The sequence below is a fragment of the Elgaria multicarinata genome, chromosome 8, assembly GCF_023053635.1.
Source record: "Elgaria multicarinata webbii isolate HBS135686 ecotype San Diego chromosome 8, rElgMul1.1.pri, whole genome shotgun sequence".
Classification (NCBI taxonomy): domain Eukaryota; kingdom Metazoa; phylum Chordata; class Lepidosauria; order Squamata; family Anguidae; genus Elgaria; species Elgaria multicarinata.
Genome location: NC_086178.1, coordinates 40243638 through 40267510, shown reverse-complemented (window position 1 = coordinate 40267510; position 23873 = coordinate 40243638). Strand labels below are relative to the sequence as shown.

Genomic DNA, 23873 nt, shown 5'->3' with positions numbered 1-23873 from the left:
TAAGAAGGAGCAGGTTTAATTCAAAATTACTTGGGATACTAAGGGTAGGGGAAAGATATAATCCAGGGAAGGGCCATAGCTCAGTGTGATAGAGGACATGCTTGGCACCCAGAAGCCCCCAGGTTTCGATCCCTGGCTTCTCCAGGTAGGGTGAGGAAAGAATCCTGCCTGAAACCCCGAAGAGTCATTGCTGCCTGTCAGCATCAACAATACTGAGCTAGATGGACCAATGGTCTGACTCATCGTAAGGCAGCTTCCTATTTTCCTAGGAAGAACCTCAGCTCCAGGGCTAAATCCAGTCCTCCTAGAGACCCAATCCAGCTCTCCAGGGTGTCCCAGATGACCCTACCCCCTTCCTCTGACCACCTATTGTTTCATGGTTTCCTGGCTTTTCTGCATGCTTTCCTCATTCAAGAATGTTTTTGGAATTTGGGGTATTTTAAATTTTAACCCTATCTTGAGTGTTATGTAATGTCTGTCTCTAAGGACCTTGGAATGTTGGTTGAGTTAAGTTGGAGGGGCATGGGATGGAGTGAGGAGAGAGCTAAATGTCTGTTTAAAAAGGGAGTTGAGTTGGAGGAGAGAAGAGGAGGAAGAAGAGGCAGAAAGGGAGTAAAGGAGGAGAAAAGGGAAGAAAGGATGGAGAAACCAGCAAGAGAAGGAGGCAGTCTGCAGTTTAATGAAGAGTGCACATCCACACAGAGACAGGTAACCAAGGACGAAAGAATGGGGATAAACAATTGTTTTGCTCTTCACAGCAAACTGTGCATTGAAAAGGGACTTGAATATATTTGGTTCATAGTTGTGTTAATTGTTTTCTTCATGTTAGTATCCACTAAGCCTTCTTAAGTAAAGTAAATATTGTTAAATATTGTTTTTTTGCCTCTGCTGTGATTGCAACCTGCCCTTTCTCATCCTGGTTATCAGAACCTATTATCTGTTTCCTGCCATATAACTTCATAGTTCCCATTTGCTGATAAAATGGGGAAATTAAACCACTGCACCTAAAGATAATAATGTTGTGAGGGCAAACCTTAAAGGGGGTGACTTAGACTTTACATACAAAGAACCCACAGATTTTATACCTTCCACTATTCTAGGTAATACAATAGAGACATAGCCTGGGATTATGAGTAAAGACTCCGTAAGTGAAACAATCTACCCAACTTAGTTTCTGTCCATACATTACTTCAGCTGGCTGATGTGCACCTTTGACTGCTCATGAGTTACCTATTTGGGCAGACATACACAGTAGACAATGAACTATCACAAAACATAGTGATGGTTACTTGTTTAGATGATAAAACGGAGACTAATGATGGACGTCCGTTCTCTTTCGCCATGATAGCGAAATAGAACTTCAATGTGTAGAGGGAGCCATACCTCTGAATACCAGATACTGGGGACAAACAACAAGAGTAAGCTATTTCATTCTTGTCCTTCTGACGAGCTTCCTGAAAGCATCTGGTTAGTGACAATTGGAGACAAAGTGCAGGACTAGATGGGCCCTGATCGAGGCTCTTGTGGCCTTATGAACTTCCAGCATAACCACAGATGTTGATAGCCATGGAATATCATGCTCTGACAATTAAAGTACTGATTCATAGAAGCCAATTTATTGTTTGTTGTTATTAACAGATCAACAGAATGAGCAGCTAAATGCATACATCAGTCAACTCATCTAATGTGTTCACTAGTTCTTATTCTCATGAATGAAAGGTATTTTGAGGTTAGTACATATGGGGTTGGATCTAAACATAGTCAGAGTACACCCACTGAAATCAATGAGAGTGAAGTTAGTCATGACTAATGTCCCACTTAATTCAATGGGTTTACTCAAAGTATGACTGTCTGGATCTAGCCCATGATACATGAGCTACATGCATGTATTCTGAATAACGTTCATAGTGAAAACTGAAAATCCACTCTATTTTAATGTGTATTCTTTTCAGTCATTTGTCAGAATATTGCCAGAGGCTAAATGCAAATAGACCTGACCACAATTTTTAGACAATAGAAAGATCTGCTCCTGTATTCTTTCACATACCCAACCTGGTGCCCTTCAGGTATTTTGGAGTACAATTTCCAGCATTCCTGACCATTAGCCCTGCCGATTGGGTCTGATGGGAGTTGAAGTCCCAAACATCTGAAGGGCATTAAGCTGGGGAAGCCCCTTTACAGCTTCATAAACAGGCAACCTCTCATATTCTTTACAAGTTTCTCCATTTCTGGCAGCTTGAGTAATAAAGAGAATAAGTTATACTGAGGCTGAACACTCTTAAGAAGCCCACAGAGAAAACTGCTATATTAAATTCTCTTTAATGCAGTCCTTGAGATTAAACCATGGAGTTTACAAAAATTTACAATGAAGAGGTATTTGTTATCACTGGGTTTCAACACTCATTGCACAGGCTTTTGGTGGCCTCTGTCCCAGGGTTTATTTCTGTCCTAAACAATCGACCCGTGACCTGAAACACTGCCTCGTTGGTTCTCTGAAGGCATTCTGCCAAAGCACTTTGCTGAAATGTAACCCTTAGGCAGGCTATCACTTCAGGCTAGCTTATATCTAGAGTCAGCGATGGCCCTTTAAATATTCACCAGCTCACATGTCCTTTTCAATAATGGTGCTTAACTGTTTTGTGCTCTGATTTTGGGGGCACATGAAAGAGCCTTGATTTTCTGAATAAGGTGACATGTCCACTGGTAACAAGAAACTGACAGCCTTTACTTTTCCCCTAGAAAAGAAAGATGTACAGAATATTTTGAGTTATCAGTTAGGTCTTCAGAGAAATAAGCTATATTTTATTTCTTCATCACAAATATATCAGTACAACATGATTAATCAGTGCAAAAGTGTCCTATAGTACAGGGGTCAGAAACTTGGGGGTTTTTTTGGCCTTCAATTCCCATAAGCATTCACCATTGGCTTTACAGGCTAGGGCTGATGGGAGTTGTAGGCCAAAACAACTTGAGGGTTAAATGATATAGTAGAACTGTATACTCTAGCAAAAGCAATTAGAAGAGAGAGAAAATAACGTATTTGGAAAACTGACTAATCCAGAAGACAGTATTGAGGGAGAGAATGTAAGCTGCTTTCATCCATTTGGGAGTAGACTGCACCTCCTACAGTCTAGATCTATCTTTCTGAACTTGTTTTATAAGAGTAAGTACTCCAGGTGGAACACACACAGAATAATTCACAGCTCTCAAAGGATCTGCGTATAGAAATATGGCTTCCCTATTGTCAGCTATAGGTAGAAAATGGACTGGTTCGCACAATCACCACAGCCCAACGTGTCTTACTTAAGCCACGTTGGGCTGCGGTGTATGCTGGCAGCCCATAGTTTATATTCAAGGCCTGGCACGCAGATGCCATGGCTTATTGGGATGTGTGAACCCGGTGAAGTGTGGGTTGTTGCTGTGGTTAACAAACAGCTCACAACCCCAAAACAGTATAGGCCAAGGTATCCTATGAATATCCTGGGTATTGTTGGATAGTTGACATTTAGGATCCCATTCATATACAGGTTCAGAAACATTGTGAAGGTATTCTCTTGTTCTTGGCAAAGCTGGGAGAAATTGGGTGGGGAGGGGGAATGCCTCTTGATGCCTCTGGAAATTAATGACTATGTGTAAGACATCCATAGCCCTTCTAAACAGATGTATGTGCACAGAGGACAAGATAACATACAGCACAGCCATTGGTGGTACCCAGAAAGTCAGCATGCTGCACTTAGGGGATTGCTATCACTTGACAGTGCAATCCTATGTATGTTTACTTGATGTAACCCTCCTATGGGCCATGGGGCTTATTTTCAAGTGTGTTAAGAACTGCAGCCTGAGTGATACAAAGCATTTCAAACAAACACCCAGATGATCGCCATGAGAGTGAAGCTTGGCATTGAAAGCTTGTCCTGCTTTACACCATGCAATACTGCACTGGATGCACGTTAACAGCTGATGGGTATGACCTTGAGAACTAGCATGTTCAAGGGCTTAGCGCGGTCCAGTACATTCACATGGGTGCAGCAAGCAACACCAATTATGTGAAACAGCCAACCTCTGATGAGATAAAATGTACTAGAGCAGGAATGGGCAGAAAGTAGATCTTGTTCACTTGGCAGATCTCTGGGTGAATTACAGTAGATCAGCAAGGATTTCTGACTACTAACTATTTGACAATAGCAGCAACAAAATGTCTCCTCTCCAACCCTGACATTATAGTGCCAGAATGAAGAAAGCTTCAGGCAAACAGGATTGGGGTTTTGAGTGAAAGGACTGGGAGCTCCATTCAGTTCTGGTACTAAAAGCAAATTCCTGGGCTCAGTGTGTGTCTTTTGCACCAGGCTTTGGTTGGTAGATCTCAGGGTTCTTGTAACACCCCTGAAAACAACAACAACAATAACAACACCCAAGTAGACCCCACAACCCAAATGTCTGCCCACTCCTTTTACTAGAGTTATCAGGTAACCATTTTTCTTAACGTTCTTAAATAATCTGAGAAGAGTTTTCTTGAAACTTCCTTCCCTCCCCCAACAACCATTTCAGCATTCAGTCTGGCCTACCTGCATTTATAAACATGATCTTGGAAAGATCTCCTTTTATTTGATGTATTGCTGGAGAGGCAATCGGATGTGATTTTTGCAAACCCTTCCTCTTCTTTGTTGATTAGTTGCACATCTGTGGAGAAGGCTGGTGGTTTGATTATCCCCTTGACTTCAAGGGCTCCCTTGAATGGATTCCTCTTGTCAGGTTTGTGGTGCTTGTTGCCAGAAAGTGAAGGCACAGATGAAGAGATGGAATAACGCCTGACAGTCATAATGTTACCTGTAAAAAGAATGCACCTATGTAGTGTGATTGTATAGTGGTATGAAAGCGGCATATGGTAACTGTCAATGGGCTCCAACTGTTGTCAGTGCACTTCTATACCGCTATAAAGCAGTAGTGTGGCTCCTGCCTTTTATATACCCCTTTCATACCCCTTTCATAGTGCAATAACCTGCTTGGTGTAGCTTAGGCCAGTGCCTCTGTAAAGAACATAAGAAGAGCCATGCTAGACCAGAGCAAGGGTCCAGGTTTCTGTTCACACAGTGGCTAACCAGATGCCCACAGCAAACCCAGAAGCAGGACACGAGTGTAACAGTGCCCTTCTGCCCGCTCCGCAGCAACTGGTGTACAGAGGCACACTGTCTCTGATAATGGAAGCAGCATGTAGCCATCAAGGCTAGCTTTCTCCATGAATTTGTCCATCCCCCTTTTAAAGCCATCCAAATTGGTGGCCAACACTACCTCTTGTGGAAGTGAATTCCATAGTTTAACTATGTGCTCAGTGAAGAAATCCTTCCTTTTTATCTGTCCTGAATCTCCCACCAATCAGCTTCATGGGATGACCCCAGGTTCTAGTATTATGAGAGCGGGAGAAAAATGGTCTCCTATCCTCTTTCTCCACACCATGCCTAATGCAGTGCACCTCTATCATGACTTGCTTCCCCCCTAAACTAAATAATCCTAGCTGTTGTAACCACTCCTCATTATAATAAATGATGCAGAATTAATTTAATAAGATTGTGGAGTACACATAACTCTGTCTTTCTTTATATAAAAAAAATCACCTACCAGAGACACTGGTAGGTGTCGCTGATCACAGACTGGAAACACCAAGGTCATTCTTCTCTCCATGTCTTCCCCAAGTCCCGTTAGTTTCCAAGCCAGGGGGAGGGGTTTGTGGAAGGGCTCATAGACAACGCCCAACCCTTTTCAGGCCAGATGAGGAACCTCCATGAGCCTGAGAACGTCTGTGGGCTGGAGGTTCCCCATCCCTGGAATAAAGGATCATGGGGAGTCCCAGCTGGGGAAAATGGACACTTTAGGCTGTTCCAGATACAGAGAGAAGGAATGATGGCACAGCCTCCTCAGCACCCATCCATATAAGACAACAAACATTAGACACTGCCACCCAAAATCTGGAGCAGGCATCACCAGCAAAGCCAGAACTCAGATAACTGGGATATCAGAGAGAGAATCCCAAACAAACGGTTGGATGTCAAGGAACCTTCAGAGCAGGAGAAAGAACTTGTGACCCTCCAGCTATTTTTGAACTCCAACATTCATGAGCTCCAGGCAGCATGGCCAAGGGTCAAGGTTGATGGGAGTTGTAATTCAACAACATCTGGGGACCAAAGGTTGAGAACCACTGCTGTAGAGGAATGCAACAAAGCAATAACTCGAAACATGGCATTTCTCCTGGAACCTTGCTGAGAACAATAATCTCTGGGGATTTAGTACCACTGTCACAGTTATCCCCTGCATCTTCTTTTGTTTTGGGCCCAGGGACTACCTGGTATCACTATGCATGAATTACCATTTTTAGAAAGAGAGTGTTGAGTGCCATACCTGGACCAGGATGCAGTTGTCGTTAACATGTAGGTCTTCTTGAAATATCTTCTAACTGGTGTGGAAAAATGATCCACAATACGGATATATTTTAGCCCAGTTTACAAAATCACATTTTCAGCCTGCCTTTCTTCCTAGTAGCTCAGAGCAGTGTACACTGTACATTAGCCTTCCCCCAACTTGGTGTGCTCCAGATGTTTTGGACTACAACTCCCAGCATTCCTGACCATTGGCCATTCTGACTAGGACATCCTTTGCCCACCCTCATTCTTTAATTACAAAGGCCTGTGCGGTAGGTCACCTTGGTGATTTTACTGCTGAGTGGGGATTTGAACCTGGATGTCCCCAATCCTGGTCCAACATTGTAACTACTGTACCATACTGCCTCATTAGCCTACCTGTCATTAGCCTACCTGTCAACATACACTTGTGGCAGTCATGTGTTGCCTAAAAGAACAAAAACTTTTTAAAAAGAAACCCCCAAAACACTGCCTGGCTACCTGGCAGATGTTCTACTTCACCACAGATGATAATGTAAGTCTACTTACAAGTCTGCTTCTTAGAAATAAAGTGCAGAGGCTGCTGCTGACCTCTGTTGCTTAAGATGATTGTGAAAGACAACTGAGAAACTTTCAACAAAATTCTTAGACTATTTACTTGAAAGGAAGCTTCCATGATTTAATGGCATTGCCAAGTAAGCATGCTTAGGATTGTCATCTGTGGCAGTCCTGTATCCAGTTACCTAGAAGTAAGCCCCATCAAATCCAATGGGACTTACTTCTTATACATGGTAGGATTCTTCTTCTAATTGGGTGGCTGCCACTTACACATTTCCCAAAGAGAGGAAATGCATCACCAAAAAGAGGGCAGAAGAGGACACCAATTTGTCTCATTTTTACACACACACACACACACACACACACACACACACTGTTATTTAAATAGAAATCCAAGACATCTCACCATAGTACAACCAACCTAGGTGAGCTGTGTGGGCCTGCTCATCTTCTGTTCAAGTCCTAAATGAGGATGGCAACATTAAGGCCCTGCTGCTCTCTCTTCTGATAGTTCTTTGACTTTAGACTAGACTTAGATTGGACATGCCTTCAAATAGAGGACTCTCGTCTGTAAAGTAGGACACCTGGCCACCCACCATCACCCCTTCAGAGGCTTTCAGAGATGGTACAGATCTTAGGCTATTGTCACAGTACTTTGCTTAAAATATTCAGCAGATAATATAATAAGCCAGAGTCATTTGAGGATATCAGGCTGTAAATCCATACCAATGATACATGGTTTAGTCATCCTCTCTAATTTGGTCCATGCTTTTAGTTCTTTTCATGGACATTGCATAGCTAAATTCTTCAACTATATCAGAATCACCCTCCTAATGTTTTATTGTATTTTTAAAGGACTCAAGCCTCACCAAATATGACTAAGTGACAGTCTGAGTTAAATTATGCTAAAGCAGCTCTGTGAGAAGGAAAATGTGGATGATGCAGCTGGGGACACCGTTCTCTAGGGAACCTGGCCTTCAGGAACCAGCATCTTTGCTTCCTATGGACAGAAAGTCAGTTTCTTGAGACTCATGAGAAACTTTGCTACTGCCACACTAACCGTTAGCACACTATTGCTATGACATACATAGGCTAAGGCCCTAAATGGAAATAGATGTAGTGGGTCTGTTCAAACAACATGCTAAGCCATGGTTAGGCTGCTAAATGTTTTGCAGCAAATGGTTAGTGAGCATGCTTAAACCGTGGTTATGTAGCCACAATGGTTAGGAATGGATCACATGACATACTAAGTCATAGTTCACATGACATGCTAAGCCATAACGTTTAGCTCAAAATGCTTAACCACCATGGCTCAGCGTGTCCTCTGTACAGGGTCACTGACAGTCAACTTTCCCCCTAGGCAAACCACCCTGCTCAAGGCCCCATTCTCTTATATGAGATAACAGGCCTCCCAAAATCACTATTGATTCTGCCTACCTTGAACTGATAGTTGATCCGAGAACTGACTTTTAAGGCCTGGCTTGCTAAGCCATTGTTCCTCATTTCTGTTTCTATAGCATCTAAAGAAGAGGAGATCTGAACTGCAGTTGAATGAAGGGAACAAAGAAAAATACAGTACGTGCCCTTCAGAGCTCTGAAATAGTTCATTGTTGTGTTTTTAAGCAAGATTAATTGAACAGCAAGTAAACAGAAATTTCTTTGTGATGTGCAACCTGTGCTGGGATGTTGCCCAACTTTTTTTTTTTTTTACCATTTACCATTCGCTGCAAAGTGCGAATTGGTCTGAAAGCTCAAGCATCCTTGCAAGAGCTGTCTGCATTAGATTAACTTTCTTCCCATTTTATAGACTGGGAATTTGGCCCATGGGGTGATGCTTCAGTCCAGCTTTTCTCAACCTAGAGTCATCAACTGTAATTGGCCTACAATTCCAATCATCCCCAGCCAGCCTGTCTAACAGTCAGGGATAAAGGGAGTTGTCGCCCAACAACATCAGGGCACCCTAGGTTGGGAAAGGCTGATCCAGGCACTACAGCTTTAAAACAGTTTATAGTTGGGGTCCGTGACACACTCCATATACAGTTTTCAAACTGTTTTCAAAGTGTTTTATCTTGCTTAGTGGAGATCTGGCCTAGTCTCTCTGTTCCAAGCCCAGCACATGGTTGTAGGCTGGCCATGTGTCCTATTTTTCAGAGAACAGTCCTCTCTTTGAAGATGTCCACTATTTGAAGAATGGTTTAAAGAAAAAGAGACATCAAAACTGTTCCCATCAACAGTTAGTACCTGGACAGCAGACTGAACAGGCAGGCACTGAGGTCCCTTGTTCACAATCTTCCACACTATCATGAGATGTACTGTATTTCCATTTAAATTATAATAATTATTTCTAAATGTTCACCTCTCCCTATAAATTAGCATATGCAAATTGTATGCAGTTCGATGTCCTCTTTTGCCCATTTTTTGGGGGTGACGCATTTCCTCTTCCTTTGCAATTCATAAGTGGTCACCCTGGTAGACAAGAGTCTACAATGAATGGTATATATAAACCCCACAGTCACGTATCGCCCCATCAGCAGCAATTATGGCTGCTTGGTACCTTTCTGCTCCTGTAGTGTCAGACCTGAGCCAGCCGAGACATTCCTGCGCAGAGCCACTGGAGAGCCAGTGGGCTCTTCGGTTGAGTCAGTGAGGCTCCAGCCTTCATCCTTCCGGGAGGCTTCTTCTCCAGCTCCTTCCTCTCGCTTTGCTCCCTTCTGCCCGCTGAATTGAAGCTCCCCGCGGAGGGCTCTGTTTTCTCTCTCTAGCTTGATGATCTCAGAGCGCATTTCGTGGATGACCTGCATGAGCCGTTTGTTCCCTTCCATTTCCCCCTTCCTCGCCAGACTGCCGGCTCCAGCGCTGCTTGCTTTAAAAAGAAATCATGAATCCAAGGTGGGGGGCTCATGTGGCACATAAACACATCGGAACAATGGCGCTCTGTCCCGGTGCGCAGCATTGTGCTGTCTTTCACCACCTGAGGAGCGTGGATAAACTGTCAAGCCTGTAAGAGCCCTTCCATGATTTATTCATTCCGAGTTTCATTTTTCCAAGCCGAGCTTTACTTTGGCAGCCGTTACCTCTGCGCAAGGATGTCGGCCCTGTCCACAGCGCAAAGCGGCATCATGTACAACCAGAACGCGTGCAAGCACAACCGTTCCTCCTGCACGTGTCCCAAGGCCATAGATTCAAGCGTCTCATGCTGGAAGGCTGCATTCTCTCCTAAACGTTCCTATCCTACTGAGGATTGCGGAATACTTCAGACACGATGTTATTCTGAGATGAAACGAAGTTCACCCGGTCTGCCCTTCTCCACCTCCACTGAGATGCGTTATTGACTTCCCTGCCCAGCTTATTGAAAAGTTTCATTTTCTGAAGCGACTCTTAAAGAACACAAAAATACTCCCATGCGCAGTACTCAGCAGTTAAACTGCAGGTTTACCTAAAGTTCAGGACCTACGCTTATTACCACCCAGAAAGTAGGTAAATATATTTCCACCCATTTCCAGTGGAGTTTTGTTTGCAACATTTGCCTGAACAAAATGTGCACAGCAATATTCTAGGAAGGAAAGGAGAGACAGATCAAGCATGAATCTTGCATTAGAAATGAAAGGCAATATCGCAGGCTGCTCTTGTTACCCACTCCTTTCAAGTCTTTCCGTGCAGCAAAATATCTCTAGTTTTGCTTCAGAATCGTCCATTCTCTTTACCTGATTTGGCATGAGTATTAAAACTCAGATGAACTTTCTGATCAGCATAGAAGCTATTTAAAAGCCAATGTCCTTTGAAGTAACCGTTCACTTATCTCTTTTATCATTTTGGAACAGGGATATTTTGATCCATTATGCAAAGCAACTAAAATCAGAGAACTATGGCTCAGATCCTGAGAACCGCTAACACAATGGGTCTGTTCATATGACACTTCAGGCTCTGTGGTAAACAAAACTATGGTTCTCTGGGGTTAGCACTAACCACAAGCTGTACTGTCTAGGGTGACCATATGAAAAGGAGGGCTCATGTATCTTTAACAGTTGTATAGAAAAGGGAATTTCACCAGGTGCTGCATGCATACAAATAACAGCTGCTGAAATTCCCTTTTCTATACAACTATTAAAGTTACATGAGCCCTGTCCTCCTTTTCATATGATCACCCTAGTGCTGTCGCACACAACACTTTAAGCCACAGTTAGAGCTACTAACCTTGTTGCAGGCGGTCTGGCTGTAGTTAGTGAAGTTTAGCAAAATGCATCGCACAAGACACCTTAAACCCTGCTGCTTAACCAAAAGCCTTAACCAGCAGGGTTTAAGGTGTCTTCCGAACAAGCCCGAGGGTATCTATAGCTGTGATGTTCTGCTGACACTTATGCAAACATTAGCATAAGGGATAGCAGACAGTTGCACAAGCATTTGGGCAAGATCTGGTGGAAGATATTCACAGTTGCCATGGATTTTGCATGCTGTATTCCAATGTCTTCCCAATCCGGCTGGTAATGTGTTGATGATGACAATGTGAGATGAGATTACTAACGGATAACTGGGAGAAACTGTTGGAAAACCATTAATTCATGATTGTAACAGGCAGCTTTTGAACTGATGCATGAACTATGTAATGTCTTAACAACACTACCTGCTCCAGAAGCGGAGTTGCTTCTACTAGTGGTGTTGATTTGCCCCTCCTCTTGCCCCCAGAATTATCTTCTTCCTCATGCAGAGAGGTGTCCTCATGCTTATGCAGAGTGTGAGCTGATGTCTCAAATGTTGGAGAGCCTCAAACACTTCTGGTACTGCTGAAGTTCTCTCACTACACTCTGAATCCCTGTTGAAATACTTTGTTAGATTAATAGGCTTGTGGATAATAATTGGCCCTCCAGGTCTTTCACTGTGATCATGAGTGTCTCTTGGTGCTGATCAACCTCCTCCTGCCCTTACAGGTTGTTAATAAATCTAGAGCAGCAGGACCCATTCCCCATAGCCTTGGTCCTGCTCCATGCTGCATCTGTCCTGAGGTTGCTACTGATTTAATCTCTGTACTTCAGTCATGGAATTCAATTGAGAGGAATAAGTGATGCCACCAAAAATATTGCAAGTTCTACTACATGTGAGGTTTTTGCTTTCTCACACACATACTTGGTGACCACCCTGGGAACACGCTCAGACAAAGGCCAGTGACCAAGAACACTCCCTCTGTTGCTAACTATCATTGCTGTGAGTTCATCACCCTGTTTTTGTTATAGGCCTAATCTACACCAAGCAGGATATAGCACTATGAAAGCCGTATATAGTATGTGTCGATGGGCTCCAACTGTTGTCGGTGCACTTCAATACCGCCATAAAGCAGTAGTGTGGCTCCTGCCTTTTATATACCTCTTTCATACTGCAATATCCTGCTTGGTGTAGATTAGGCCATAGAGTGCAACAGAGACATCCCATAAGTAGAGTTTCACTCAAGGGTTGTTCTGATGGAGGAAAGGCAAGAGGTGACTTTTGCAGATTTCTCCTTCACCTTGCAACCATCTCCCATGCTCTCTCTGGATCAGCTTTTCAGGGGTTTTTATGATGAAGAACTGGCTAAAATGGCTTCCATCCTCCTCCAGCAGAAGCCTTCACTATGAGCTTGTCTACATGACACATTTATAGTGCACTCATGATTCCTTACTCACAGTTCTTTAGATGACTCTGTAATCCTCCAGTTTTGCTTCTATTTTTTTTAACAGCACTTTGCCAGGTTTTTTATTTTTTAGAGTGGGGAAAATGGAGCATTATTTCTAAAAGTGAAAGAAAATGTATTTTCCGACTTATGTAATTATGTTATTCCACAATAGCATAGCATCTCCTAGAGGTTATGTAGCAGAAAATCAGGAAAGGAAAGCTCTTTGGGTTGAGCTCGGATTGCAATTCTGAGACGAAACTGAAAAGAGATATAGCAGATTAACATCCAAGTCCCTTCCATAAATTGAAGGAGCCCTTCATATGGCCATATCTGGATCTAGCCCATTGATTTTGTCTTTTGTTTTTTTAATTGAACTGTAATAATTTGTAGGTGGGACCTCTTAGGCTTGTCTGGCAGTGATGATGTATTGCACAGGTGGCATGGAGCAGCCATTTTAATTTGCCACAATGTCCCCAAGCACCAGATGCAGTAGTACTCCAGGGCATTAAGATGGAGGGTCCCTGTCCCCTATTTGGATAGCGCAGGGCAAGTGTCAGTGCTGGTACGTCCAACTAGGGCACCGATAGTTGCCCTGGGATGCAAGGAGCTGATGCTAATTCTAGCTTTTCTGCTTCATTGAGGGATAGAAACTCAATTTATAAATGGAAACACAAAAAAATAAAACAAAAATCTGAGTGAATCTGAGGCCACAGGTAACTTGCGTTAATAAGTGCCTCCCCTCGTGTAAATAAATCCAAGGCAAGAAAGAATTTTATCCCACGATGATGGCAATTTTACTAAGAGGCTTTGGTCATATACAAACATCTCATTGGTATTATAGTCTGCAGAGTGAAAAGTAATGGCGTGTAAGAGATTCAAGTATAATTCTGGCCTCAAGTTTCTTATTCCTAGTGTTTTTTCCTCCCAGCAAGAGATCATGTGTAGGTTAAGTGACACCAAAAGCTTCCAATTATAGTATCACTTCTGACCTCTGTTCAGTCTGTCAACAGTCACCTTCAACTAGAGGCACTTGAACACACTTGACCTTTTGATTTTCCTGAGGCTAGTATTCGTTGCATTGACTTATTTCTAAGGATCTGATCCTACAGTGCCTGGGAGGGTTTCCCAGAGGTCGTAGGTGACTGCAGACCTCTCTCTCCAGTGGCAGAGATGGAGGTCTGACCACAGAGGTCCTCCCTGGATGGGCATAAAGCTGTCTGCCACTATGGCTGCAATGCCGGTGGTGCTCCATCAGCAGGAAGTGCAGCACAGGGGTGGATTTGGGACATCTTTTGATCTCCCAGAGCCAAAGCCTCCTCCTTCCCTGGGCCTGCCAGTGAAACGAGGAGTGAGATGAGTGAACTATGCCAACCTTGGAGCAGGCATTATCTCCTTGAAACCAATGGGAAGGGGAAAGTATCCTGCCTAGGACTGGGACCCAGGGGAAGCAGCGGGTCAGTTGGGTGCTTGAATAGGATCTGATATAAGGGAGCTATGACAGGCAAGGCAAAAGTCACGTTCAAGCAGCAGCTATTTATTCTTCTTCCATTTTTGTACCGCTCAGCAGCTGAAGCTCTCTAGTTTATACTGGGTAAACAAGAGCAGAGCAAGGCAGAGACTATGAGCACCTTGGATAGCACTCCACAAGAGCCACCAGGCTGCGGTAGTTTTTCATGGAACGAGCTATTCTGAAGAAGGCCCAGTCAACCCAGGTCATGTAGATGCTCCATCTCCCACTGGCGACTGACTGCAACCTGCCCCATATGTACCTGCCCGGACCCTAAGGTCATCCTCAGGGGTCCTTCTCCGTGAGCCCCTGCCAAAGGAAGTGAGGCAGGTGGCTACCAGGAGGAGGGCCTTCTCCGCTGTGGCACCCTGGCTGTGGAATGAGCTCCCTAAGGAGGTTCGCTTGGCACCTACATTATATGCTTTTAGACGCCAGGTGAAGACCTTTTTATTCTCCCAGCATTTTAACAGTCTATAAATAAATTTTAACTTGGTGTTTTAAATTTGTAATTTTGCATTGCTGCTGTTTTTATCTGGTTGAGCTTTTATATTGTATTTTATATTATGGTTTTATACTGTTGTTTTATACTTTGAATGGTTTTAATTTTTGTGAACCGCCCAGAGAGCTCCGGCTATTGGATGGTATAGAAATGTAATAAATAAATAAATAAATAAATAAATAAATAAATAAACCAACCAACCAACCTTAAAGGGCCTGTGCTTATTTCTGTCATCTTAAGCTCCTACGTGGCTGAGGACCTGAAGGCTTTGAGACAGCCATTCTTGGGATGCTGAAGTTGATGAGAGGACTGGGTCCTTGGGTCTGGGGGAGGCATCAGAGGTTCCCGAGGGACCTCCCTAGAGTGGGGTGACCAGTACCTTGTTGGGCTCAGAATTCTCTTTGAGCTGATGCCAAGCACAGCAGGGTCGTGACAAAAACAAACAAAAAGAAAAAAACAGTGCCAGCCAAAAAGGACAAAAGTTGCTACCATCCCACCACATTTTCTGCCCTGGGCAGCTCGAGACCAGCAAGGTGTAGGAAGTGGCTGCTCTTCTGCCATGGGTGGTTCCTCCTTCTCCTCCCCCACCCTTTGGATTGCTCTGTACAAGTTATTTCATGTCTCTCTGTCCAAAGAATCAAAGCAATGCGCAATAAACTACGAAATATTAAAAGCAGAAATTGTACAAAACAGAAACTGGCACCAGCAAAACACAGAGTTAACACACAACACTCCTCAGAACAAGAAAGCTCCACATTAACATTCCTGGTTTAATATCTTTAAAAAGTCAAAACAGCTCCCCTAAAACTAAGTGGTGACGTGGGCTAGTGAACCTCCCTGGGGAGTCTGTTTCATAATAGCTACCCCATTAGAGAGAACGCCGACTCAATTCCCAAGACATACTAATCACACCTTTCAAAGAGTTGGTAGGTACAGAAAATATGTGCGTGCACGCACAACACACACACACACACACACACACACACCATGTGTCCCACTGTTACTGGCAAACATTGTGGCCCATAAGTGAAGGAGGAGGTCTTGTGAAGGGAGCACTTGCTTTTCATAAAAGCTTGCTTTCAGAGGAGCGTGACAGATCCTGCGCTCCTGGAATGGCTAAATAGCTGTTTATAGCGATTTGTTATGCCGAGCTAGTTCAGCTTCTCCAAAATTTAGACAGGTCATTTCTTTGCTGTTTCAATAAAAGCCAAATTGCTGGGCAAATAATCACTGTATCACTGGAATGCATTGACAAATGTCCAAGGATGTTTTTTTCATAAAGGGTGGATGTCCAAATGTAGACTCTGAAGTCACTAGCATGGGATGATTTCAGCAGAAAAGCTTTTAGATGGAATGCAAACTAGGGATGTGCTCCGCTCCGTTTCGGTTCCCCGAATCCGGAGCGTAGCGACCTGATCTACCTCTGCCAAAGGCGGATCTGAATTGAGTCGGGGGAGCTGCGGATCAAGGCGAAGCGGTTTGCCTTGATCCAGAGCTCTGGATGCAGGTAAGTGGAGGGTTGGGGGCTCACCTGGTGCCGCCGCCTCCACAGTCCGTGCGGCGACGGTGGCAGAGCCAGGTAAGGGGGCAAGGGGGCTTACCTGCCTCTGGCGCGGTCTGGCACCGGCTTCAACTGAGGCCCAGGCCTCGCTTCAGTTGAAGCCGGCGTTGGACCGCAACAGACACAGGTAAGTGGGGTGAGGGGGGCTTACCTGGCTCTGCTGCTACAGTCCGTGTGATGACAGCGGTGGAGACAGGTAAGGGGGCAGGGGTGAGGGGGGCTTATTCAGCCCCCATTTTGTCCCCCCTTCCCCACTTACCTGCCTCCACCACAGAGCGGAGCGGGGGAGGGTCAGATAGACCTGAAGCAGTTTGGGCATGATCCAGAAGTTCCAGATCAGGCCACGAAGCGGTTCGGAGGTTCTGTGAACAGCCCTAATGCAAACGTATGTTAAAACAATAGCAATTTCAGCACAAGGATTGTTTACTAACAACTCTTCAGTGGTCTTACACAATTGCCTAAATCCAGTTGCAATGGCCCCAATCCATCAGCAGCCGGCATCCATACCTAGTAATGGGCATCTGTCTAGCTGCATGAGCAACCATGCAAATAAACAAATTCTGCGTATACCCTTCCTCCTCCAATCCAGCTGCACACAAATACACACAGACTTCTCAGAAAATAATAAGCGATTGACTCAAGCAAGGGACTGGGCTTAGTTAACCTGCTGCCCTTTCTACTGAATAGCTGATTGATGTGATTCCCAATTAACTGAGAAGGCTACGTTTCTGCAATCCCAGGTGCTGTGCATGCACAGAACTGGATTGGGGCCAAATTATTATTATTATTATTATTATTATTATTATTATTATTTATTTATTTATTTATTTATTTATATAGCACCATCAATGTACATGGTGCTGATAATATTGCCTATGCCAGGGTATTTCTTTTCTTCAACAAATTCAACATTAAGAACACATCCCATGGTAACACTTCATGGTGGATATCATGTTGAAACCCAAATTGGAATTACGGTACACTAGTAAGCACAAGGTCCTTCTTCAGATGTGAGGACTTGAAACATAGAATTGTGTCCTGACTGTACACTCCAACCAGAGTTCACAACTTTATGGCCCAGCTACCAATCTTGTCTGTCCCTCAAATCATCTGGCATATGAACGTTTCTTACTCACTCTCTTTCACACACACTACATTGACAATTTTAGGAGAGAGAAACTTTAGCAATTTATTTATTACATTTATATCCCTCTTTCTCCCCCCCCCCCCCGCCCCAGGAGCTCAAGGTGATATACATGGTCCCCTCACCCACACTTAGGTCCTCATGAGCACCCTGCGAGGTAGGTTAGGCTGAGACGTATTGCCTTGCCCAAGGTTACCCAATGAGTCTTGCCGCTAAGCAAAGATTTGAACTTGGGTCTCTCCAATCTAACCACTGACTACACCACATTGCCTAGCATTCCTTTCCCTTGCCATTTACAGCACAAGCCTATACATGTTTACTCAGAAGTAAGCAAGGTGTTCAGTAGGGCTTACTCCCAGGTAAAAGTTCATAGGATTATGGCCTTAATTGTGAAAGGCATTTTTTATATGAAGTTACATTCAGTCAAGTGGATCCTCATCTAGGTCTTGGAGTCTCGGCCTATATTAAGGACCAAAACAGACTTTATTTTAAATCACTCCCCCCTGCCATTTTTACTCTAGAGTAGGCACAAGCCCCCCCCCCCCAGTCCAGATTTAGACCCTAGCGTGGGGGTAGGAGTACTTTAACAATTTCCCCTGTTTTATTCCGGGAGCCCACAGTAAAATGAAAACAAGTCATAACCTGCTATATATAGGGATGTTGAAAAATACACAATGGATTCAAATGAGGTTGGATTTCTATGAATCTGACCAGCAGATTCCTCTTAGGGTGACCATATGGAAAGGAGGACAGGACTCCTGTATCTTTTAACTGTTGTATTGAAAGGGGAATGTCAGTAGGTGTCATTTGTATGCTTGCAGCACCTGGTGAAATTCCCTCCTCATCACAACAGTTAAAGCTGCAGATGCCCTGCCTAACATGACCAGCTACAAAAGAGGGCAGGGCTCCTGCAGCTTTAACTGTTGTGATGAAGAGGGAATTTCACCAGGTGCTGCATGCACACAAATGACACCTGATGAAATTCTTTTTTTCTCTACAACAGTTAAAGATACAGGAGCCCTGTCCTTTTCTACATATGGTCACCCTACACCTGATGAAATTCCCTCTTCATCACAACAGTTAAAGCTGCAGGAGCCCTGCCCTCTTTTGTAGCTGGTCACTCTAGTAATATCCAGAATGGATTCACAGCCCCACCAAAATCGGAGCCACCGGCCTCCACTGAAGGGTGCCCAGGGCTCTGTCCATCTGCCAAAGGCTTTAGTCGCTGGACTGATTCTGCCCATTTCCCCGTGGCAGGGCATTATCCCTTTTTGACACATTAGTAAATGAGGAGTGGAGAATGGAGTCTCCCCCCTTCCCTCTCTTCTAAGTGCCTTTGGCAAATTTTAAAAGCATTGTTTGGATTCCGAAGAACTGTATCGCCTCTCAAAATTCACGCAGCATTATCCAACTTGCCAGAAAAACAAGAGAAATACAAAACAAAGGCAACCTGGCTGAGCTGAAGCTTCTGGCGCATTCATTGGTAGAGTGAGCTGAAATATGCAACAGAAAGTCTGTGTTGGCACTGATGCACCGCCGTTCTCAGCGGGAGCCCAGGTGCGAGAGCGGCTTGGAGGCCAAAGGGAGGGTTCTGACTGGAGAGGCAAAGCCCAGGTTGTCGTGGACATCATGTGCAGTGACATCTGAAAGAAAATCAAGGCCAGGCCTTGTGGAAAAGCTCAAACCGTTTGTCAAGCACATGAAAATCTTCACTTGGCAGGGGATTTGTGTGTGTGTGTGTGTGTGTGCGCGCACATGAGAAGAATGGACAGAACCTTTATGCACCTCTCTGTATGTCTGTGCAGATATTTATGTTGGTCTGTTCTGGTTGTCTTTTAATGTGCTTGCAGCTGCCTTTCCACTACTTTGGAGTGCCTGGCTTTTTTCTTTTTTTTAAAGGAAACTTTAAAAAATAATTAAAAGGTGGTCAGCATCACCTGCAGTGCTCCTTCTGGGACCCATTGGTCCTGGCATTCCCCCCACCATGCCAAGTGCTGATACTGGGCCTCTGGCAACCAGAGAGTTGGCTGCAGAATGCTATTCTGGGAATGGCAGAACTGATAAGATGCTTTCTGTGTCCATTCATCCATGAAGTCCTATAGGTATTAGCCTGATATTTTTCAACACCAGCTTCGATGAATGAAAAGAATATTTTGTTTGCTGCCACGATGTTGTTTTTAAAAGCGTTCCCTGGTTCCCCAACAGGCATGCAAATAGATGTAATGAATATTATTTAATTTGGGTGACCATATGAAAATGAGGACAGGGCTTCTGTATCTTTAACAGTTGTATTGAAAAGGGGATTTCAGCAGGTGTCATTTGTATGTATGCAGCACCTCTTCATCACAACAGTTAAAGCTGCAGGAGCCCTGCCCTCTTTTGTATCTGGTCATGTTAGGCAGGGCTCCTGCAGCTTTAACTGTTGTGATGAAGAGGGAATTTCACCAGGTTCTCCATATATACAAATGACACCTGCTGACTTTTCAATACAACTGTTAAAGATACAGAAGCCTACTGGCTTCTTGTAAGTTAACACATAGTCAGTGCAGATGGATCTTCAGAGCCCTTATGACAGCTAAAAGATAAGGAAGAGAAAACTAGACAAAATTGCCATAAACTGCCATGGAGATTCAGACTGGTAAGTGAAAGCTGAGTTTTAGTTATGCTTAGGGTGACCATATGAAAAGGAGGACAGGGCTCCTGTATCTTTAACAGTTGCTTAGAAAAGGGGATTTCAGCAGGTGTCATTTGTATATATGGAGAACCTGAAATTCCCTCTTCATCACAACAGTTAAAGCTGCAGGAGCTATACTAGAGTGACTGGATTTAAAAGAGGGCAGGGCACCTGCAGCTTTAACTTGTGTGATGAAGAGGGAATTTCACCAGGTTCTCCATATATGCAAATGACCTGCTGAAATTCCCTTTTCAATACAACTGTTAAAGATACAGGAGCCCTGTCCTCCTTTTCATATGGTCACCCTAGTTATGCTAAATTTCAAGTTGTCTGTGTATTTTCGAGGTATTTGTATGGATGCTTTCTTTTGAAGTATTTGTTATGGCCTTTGGCTAGTACAATAAACTTTGGATTGGATTGGACTATCCCATTGGAAGGACAAATCCACACCTCCCATAATGTAATGTATCAAGGACCTAATAACATTATCCATCTTTGTATAACCCCCCTTTTTTAATGAACAGTACACATGATGGAAAATGATGATAATTTATATATGTATGTTTCCCCCCCTCATTTTCACGATGTAATTTGTTTTGTTTTGTTGATATTCGCAATACTGTATTTCTTCGATTCTAAGACGCCATCGATTCTAAGACGCACCCCATTTTTAGAGATGTTTATTTGAGAAAAAAGGGCATCTTAGAATCAAAGAAATACTTCCCTCACCGCCCAGCCAACCTCCCCCCCCTCCGCGCTTTATTCTAATGGTTGTGTCCTTTTCTTTTTTCCCTCTGTGAAAGAAGAAACTGCCGTTTGCGCGGGAAGAAGGGGGGGCGTTGAAACAAAGAGTAAACTTAACTCTCCAGTCCCGCTCTTTACTTGTCTGTGCACCAGGGGACGACGACACACGAGTAAGTCCCATGGAAATCGATGGGACTTACGAATAAATTTGCCTAACAAATAACCAGGCGCTTAGCCAACCAGCTCCTCCTCGCTCGCATGGCTTGAGGCTGCTGCAGGAGCTTCCTCTTTTCCTCTTACCGTATTGCTTCGATTCTAAGACGCCATCGATTCTAAGACACAGTCCATTTTTAGAGCTGTTTATTTAGGGAAAAAAGTGCGTCTTAGAATCGAAGAAATACGGTAGAAACTATATATATATATATATAGGAAAGATACAGAAGCCTTGTCCTCCTTTTCATATGGTCATTCTAATCTATTTATATATTTATTTTACACCCTGTCTTTTACCACCACCAAAAAAAAAAAAAAATGGTGCTGGAGGCAGCTTACAAAAAAAGAAAGAAAAAGATTAAAATAAAGACTTAATTAAACACAACATAAAAAACAAATAAATTAAAAGCACAACAATAAAAGAAATAAACAGCACCCAACCAATTAAAATTGCCTTCAGCAACAGGCCTGTTTATAGGCCAAAAACCTGCCTGAATGCTTCCATATGAGTTTTAAATTATACAATTGCTCTGCCTCATCCATGAAATTTTATAGGGGTTCAGGCACAGTTGTCTTCCCTTTGTAACTCTCCTGTGTTTTCTCACTGCTTCTTCCATCTTTTTGCTTATGACAGAACATCCATTATAGAGCAAAAGGAAGAACAGCTGCACAATGTCTTTGGATGGGCAGGGCTCGGGCAAACCTCCATCTGGCAGCTACACACGGGAAGAGCCCATTTTCTTTGAGCACAAATGTGAATGTGGCCGTCCTGGGCAGGATCTACACTACTGCTTTATAATGGTTTATAACAGTAGTAACAACTGTTTAGGCCCAGGTAGGGTGTCCATATGAAAAGGAGGACAGGGCTCCAGTATCTTTAACAGTTGTGTTGAAAAGGGAATTTCAGCAGGTGTCATTTGGATGCATGCAGCTCCTGGTGAAATCACAACAGTTAAAGCTGCAGGAGCTATACTAGAGTGACCAGATACAAAAGAGGGCAGGGCTCCTGCAGCTTTAATTGTGATGAAGAGGGAATTTCACCAAGTGTTGCATACATACAAATGGCACCTGCTGAAATTTCCTTTTCTAAACTACTGTTAAAAGTACAGAAGCCCTGTCCTCCCTTTTCATATGGTCACCCTAGGCCCAGGACACACTCCATATACAGTTTTAAAACGGTTTTCAAAGGTTATATCCTGCTTCGTGTAGATCTGGCTGACATCCATAGTGTTTACACAGCTCCCTCAGGCTTTTCTGCAGTGTCACAGAACAGGCTCAGCGCAAGGCCAGTTGCTGCCTAAGGTGAGAGAGAACATGAACACACACACACACACACACGCACGCCATATTTCCCCACCCCATGACCCCTTACCTTTACCTTCGCCACTGCATCAGCTCGATGGAGGGCTATGAGGCTGGAAGCAGCAGTGGTGGGGCTCTCGCGGGGCTCTTGAGGGAGTTTGTGTGGGCAGTGTGTGATAAGGGAAGGAGAGGGGGGTGGGTAGCTGCTCTAGAGATCTGGAGGCTGAGGCAAGAGCCTCCAGATCCAACCTCTTGCTGGTGGGGGCAAGAGCAGAGCCAGGGGAATATAATTTATACAGCTCCTCTGCTCCATTTCTTGCTTTGTGAATGGGACGGTCCTGTCACAGAAGGACTTCTAGACTGGGAGGAAGGGTTTTGCTAGGGAAGAGCAACAAGAGAACGAACAGAATTGACCCGGAACAAGGCACGGGAATATAGTGTACCATGGAATTAGTCTCCCTCCCTCCCCTCCACAAACACACCCCACTGCCACCAGGCAGCCAGCGTGGCTCCGTTCCTATAGAAATGCTTCAGGGATCCCATAGACATAAAAATAAGCTGTAGAATGACAGTCCGAAGTTTCCAATTATCTTATAGAGGCAGGGCACAGCACGGGGGTGGGAAGGGTGCATTTTACCATTGGGGTTCAGTCTTTTTGGCCCTGAAGGCCGCATCTGGTATTGGCTGAGGGTGGACAACAAGGGGTGCACATAGGCACACCCACACTCACAAATACCTCAGCATGCAGGGTTGGGGAGATTTAAACCTCCCTTCCCTGCCCGCTGATATCTAGGGATCACTTGGAGGAGATGGGGGGGGGGGAAGAAAGGGTAGCTATGGGGCCTGGCTCAAGTCTATTACCAGGAGGGGGAAATGAGGCTACAAAATACACTTACAAAGGAGTAAAACCCATTGAACACAGCAGGAGGTATTTCTAAGTAAACCCCCATATGATTACAATGCACTTCTCCAGTGGGAATATTGGACAGTCAGTCTTTCCGGGATACCAAAACTAGGGCTGTGCACGGACCCCCCAAACCGCTTTATGGCCCGATCCACAACTTTCGGATTGGGCGGATCCGCTTTGAGCTGATCCGACCCTCCCCCACTCTGCTCTGCGTAGCGAGATCCGGAGGGGCGGATCGATATTTTGCCCCCCTTCCCTACTTACTTGCCTCCGCAGCAGATGGCGGAGGCAGGTAAGTGAGGAAGGGGGGGCAAAATAGGGGCTGAATAAGCCCCCTTCCCCCTTCCCTGGCTCCGCCACCATCGCTGCACGGACTGTGACGGCGGCGGCAGGTAAGTTCCCCTCCCCCCACTTACCTGCCTCCGTTGTGGTCCAGCGCAGGCTTCAACTGAGGGCCAGGGCTCAAACCAGAAGAGCAGGCCGCAGCTCCTGCCCCTATACCTGCTGCCGCCGCCATCACCACATGGATTGCGGCGGTGGTGCCACCGCCAGGTGAGGGGGCCCCTTACCTGTGTTTGGTGCTCCAGATGGAGGCGAACTGCTTCGCCTCAATCCGCAGCTCCCGCGACCCGATCCGGATCTGCCTTTGGCAGAGGCAGATCGGGTCGGTCCACTCTGGATTCACTATCCGAATCAGAGTGGAGAACAGCCCTAACCATAACTGCCCT

The 23873-nt window shown here is 44.6% G+C and overlaps 1 protein-coding gene across 1 annotated transcript; it reads right to left on the bottom strand.

The window, feature by feature from the left end:
- Positions 1-1602: 1602 nt before the first annotated feature.
- CCDC195 (coiled-coil domain containing 195) lies at positions 1603-9805 on the bottom strand. Its single transcript, XM_063131494.1, has 3 exons — positions 9505-9805; positions 4566-4827; positions 1603-2735 (listed from the first exon to the last, which is right to left on the bottom strand). Exons 1-3 carry the CDS (start codon positions 9770-9772, stop codon positions 2603-2605), a joined length of 663 nt encoding a protein of 220 aa, XP_062987564.1. The 5' UTR covers positions 9773-9805; the 3' UTR covers positions 1603-2602.
- Between the last annotated feature and the right edge of the window lie 14068 nt (positions 9806-23873).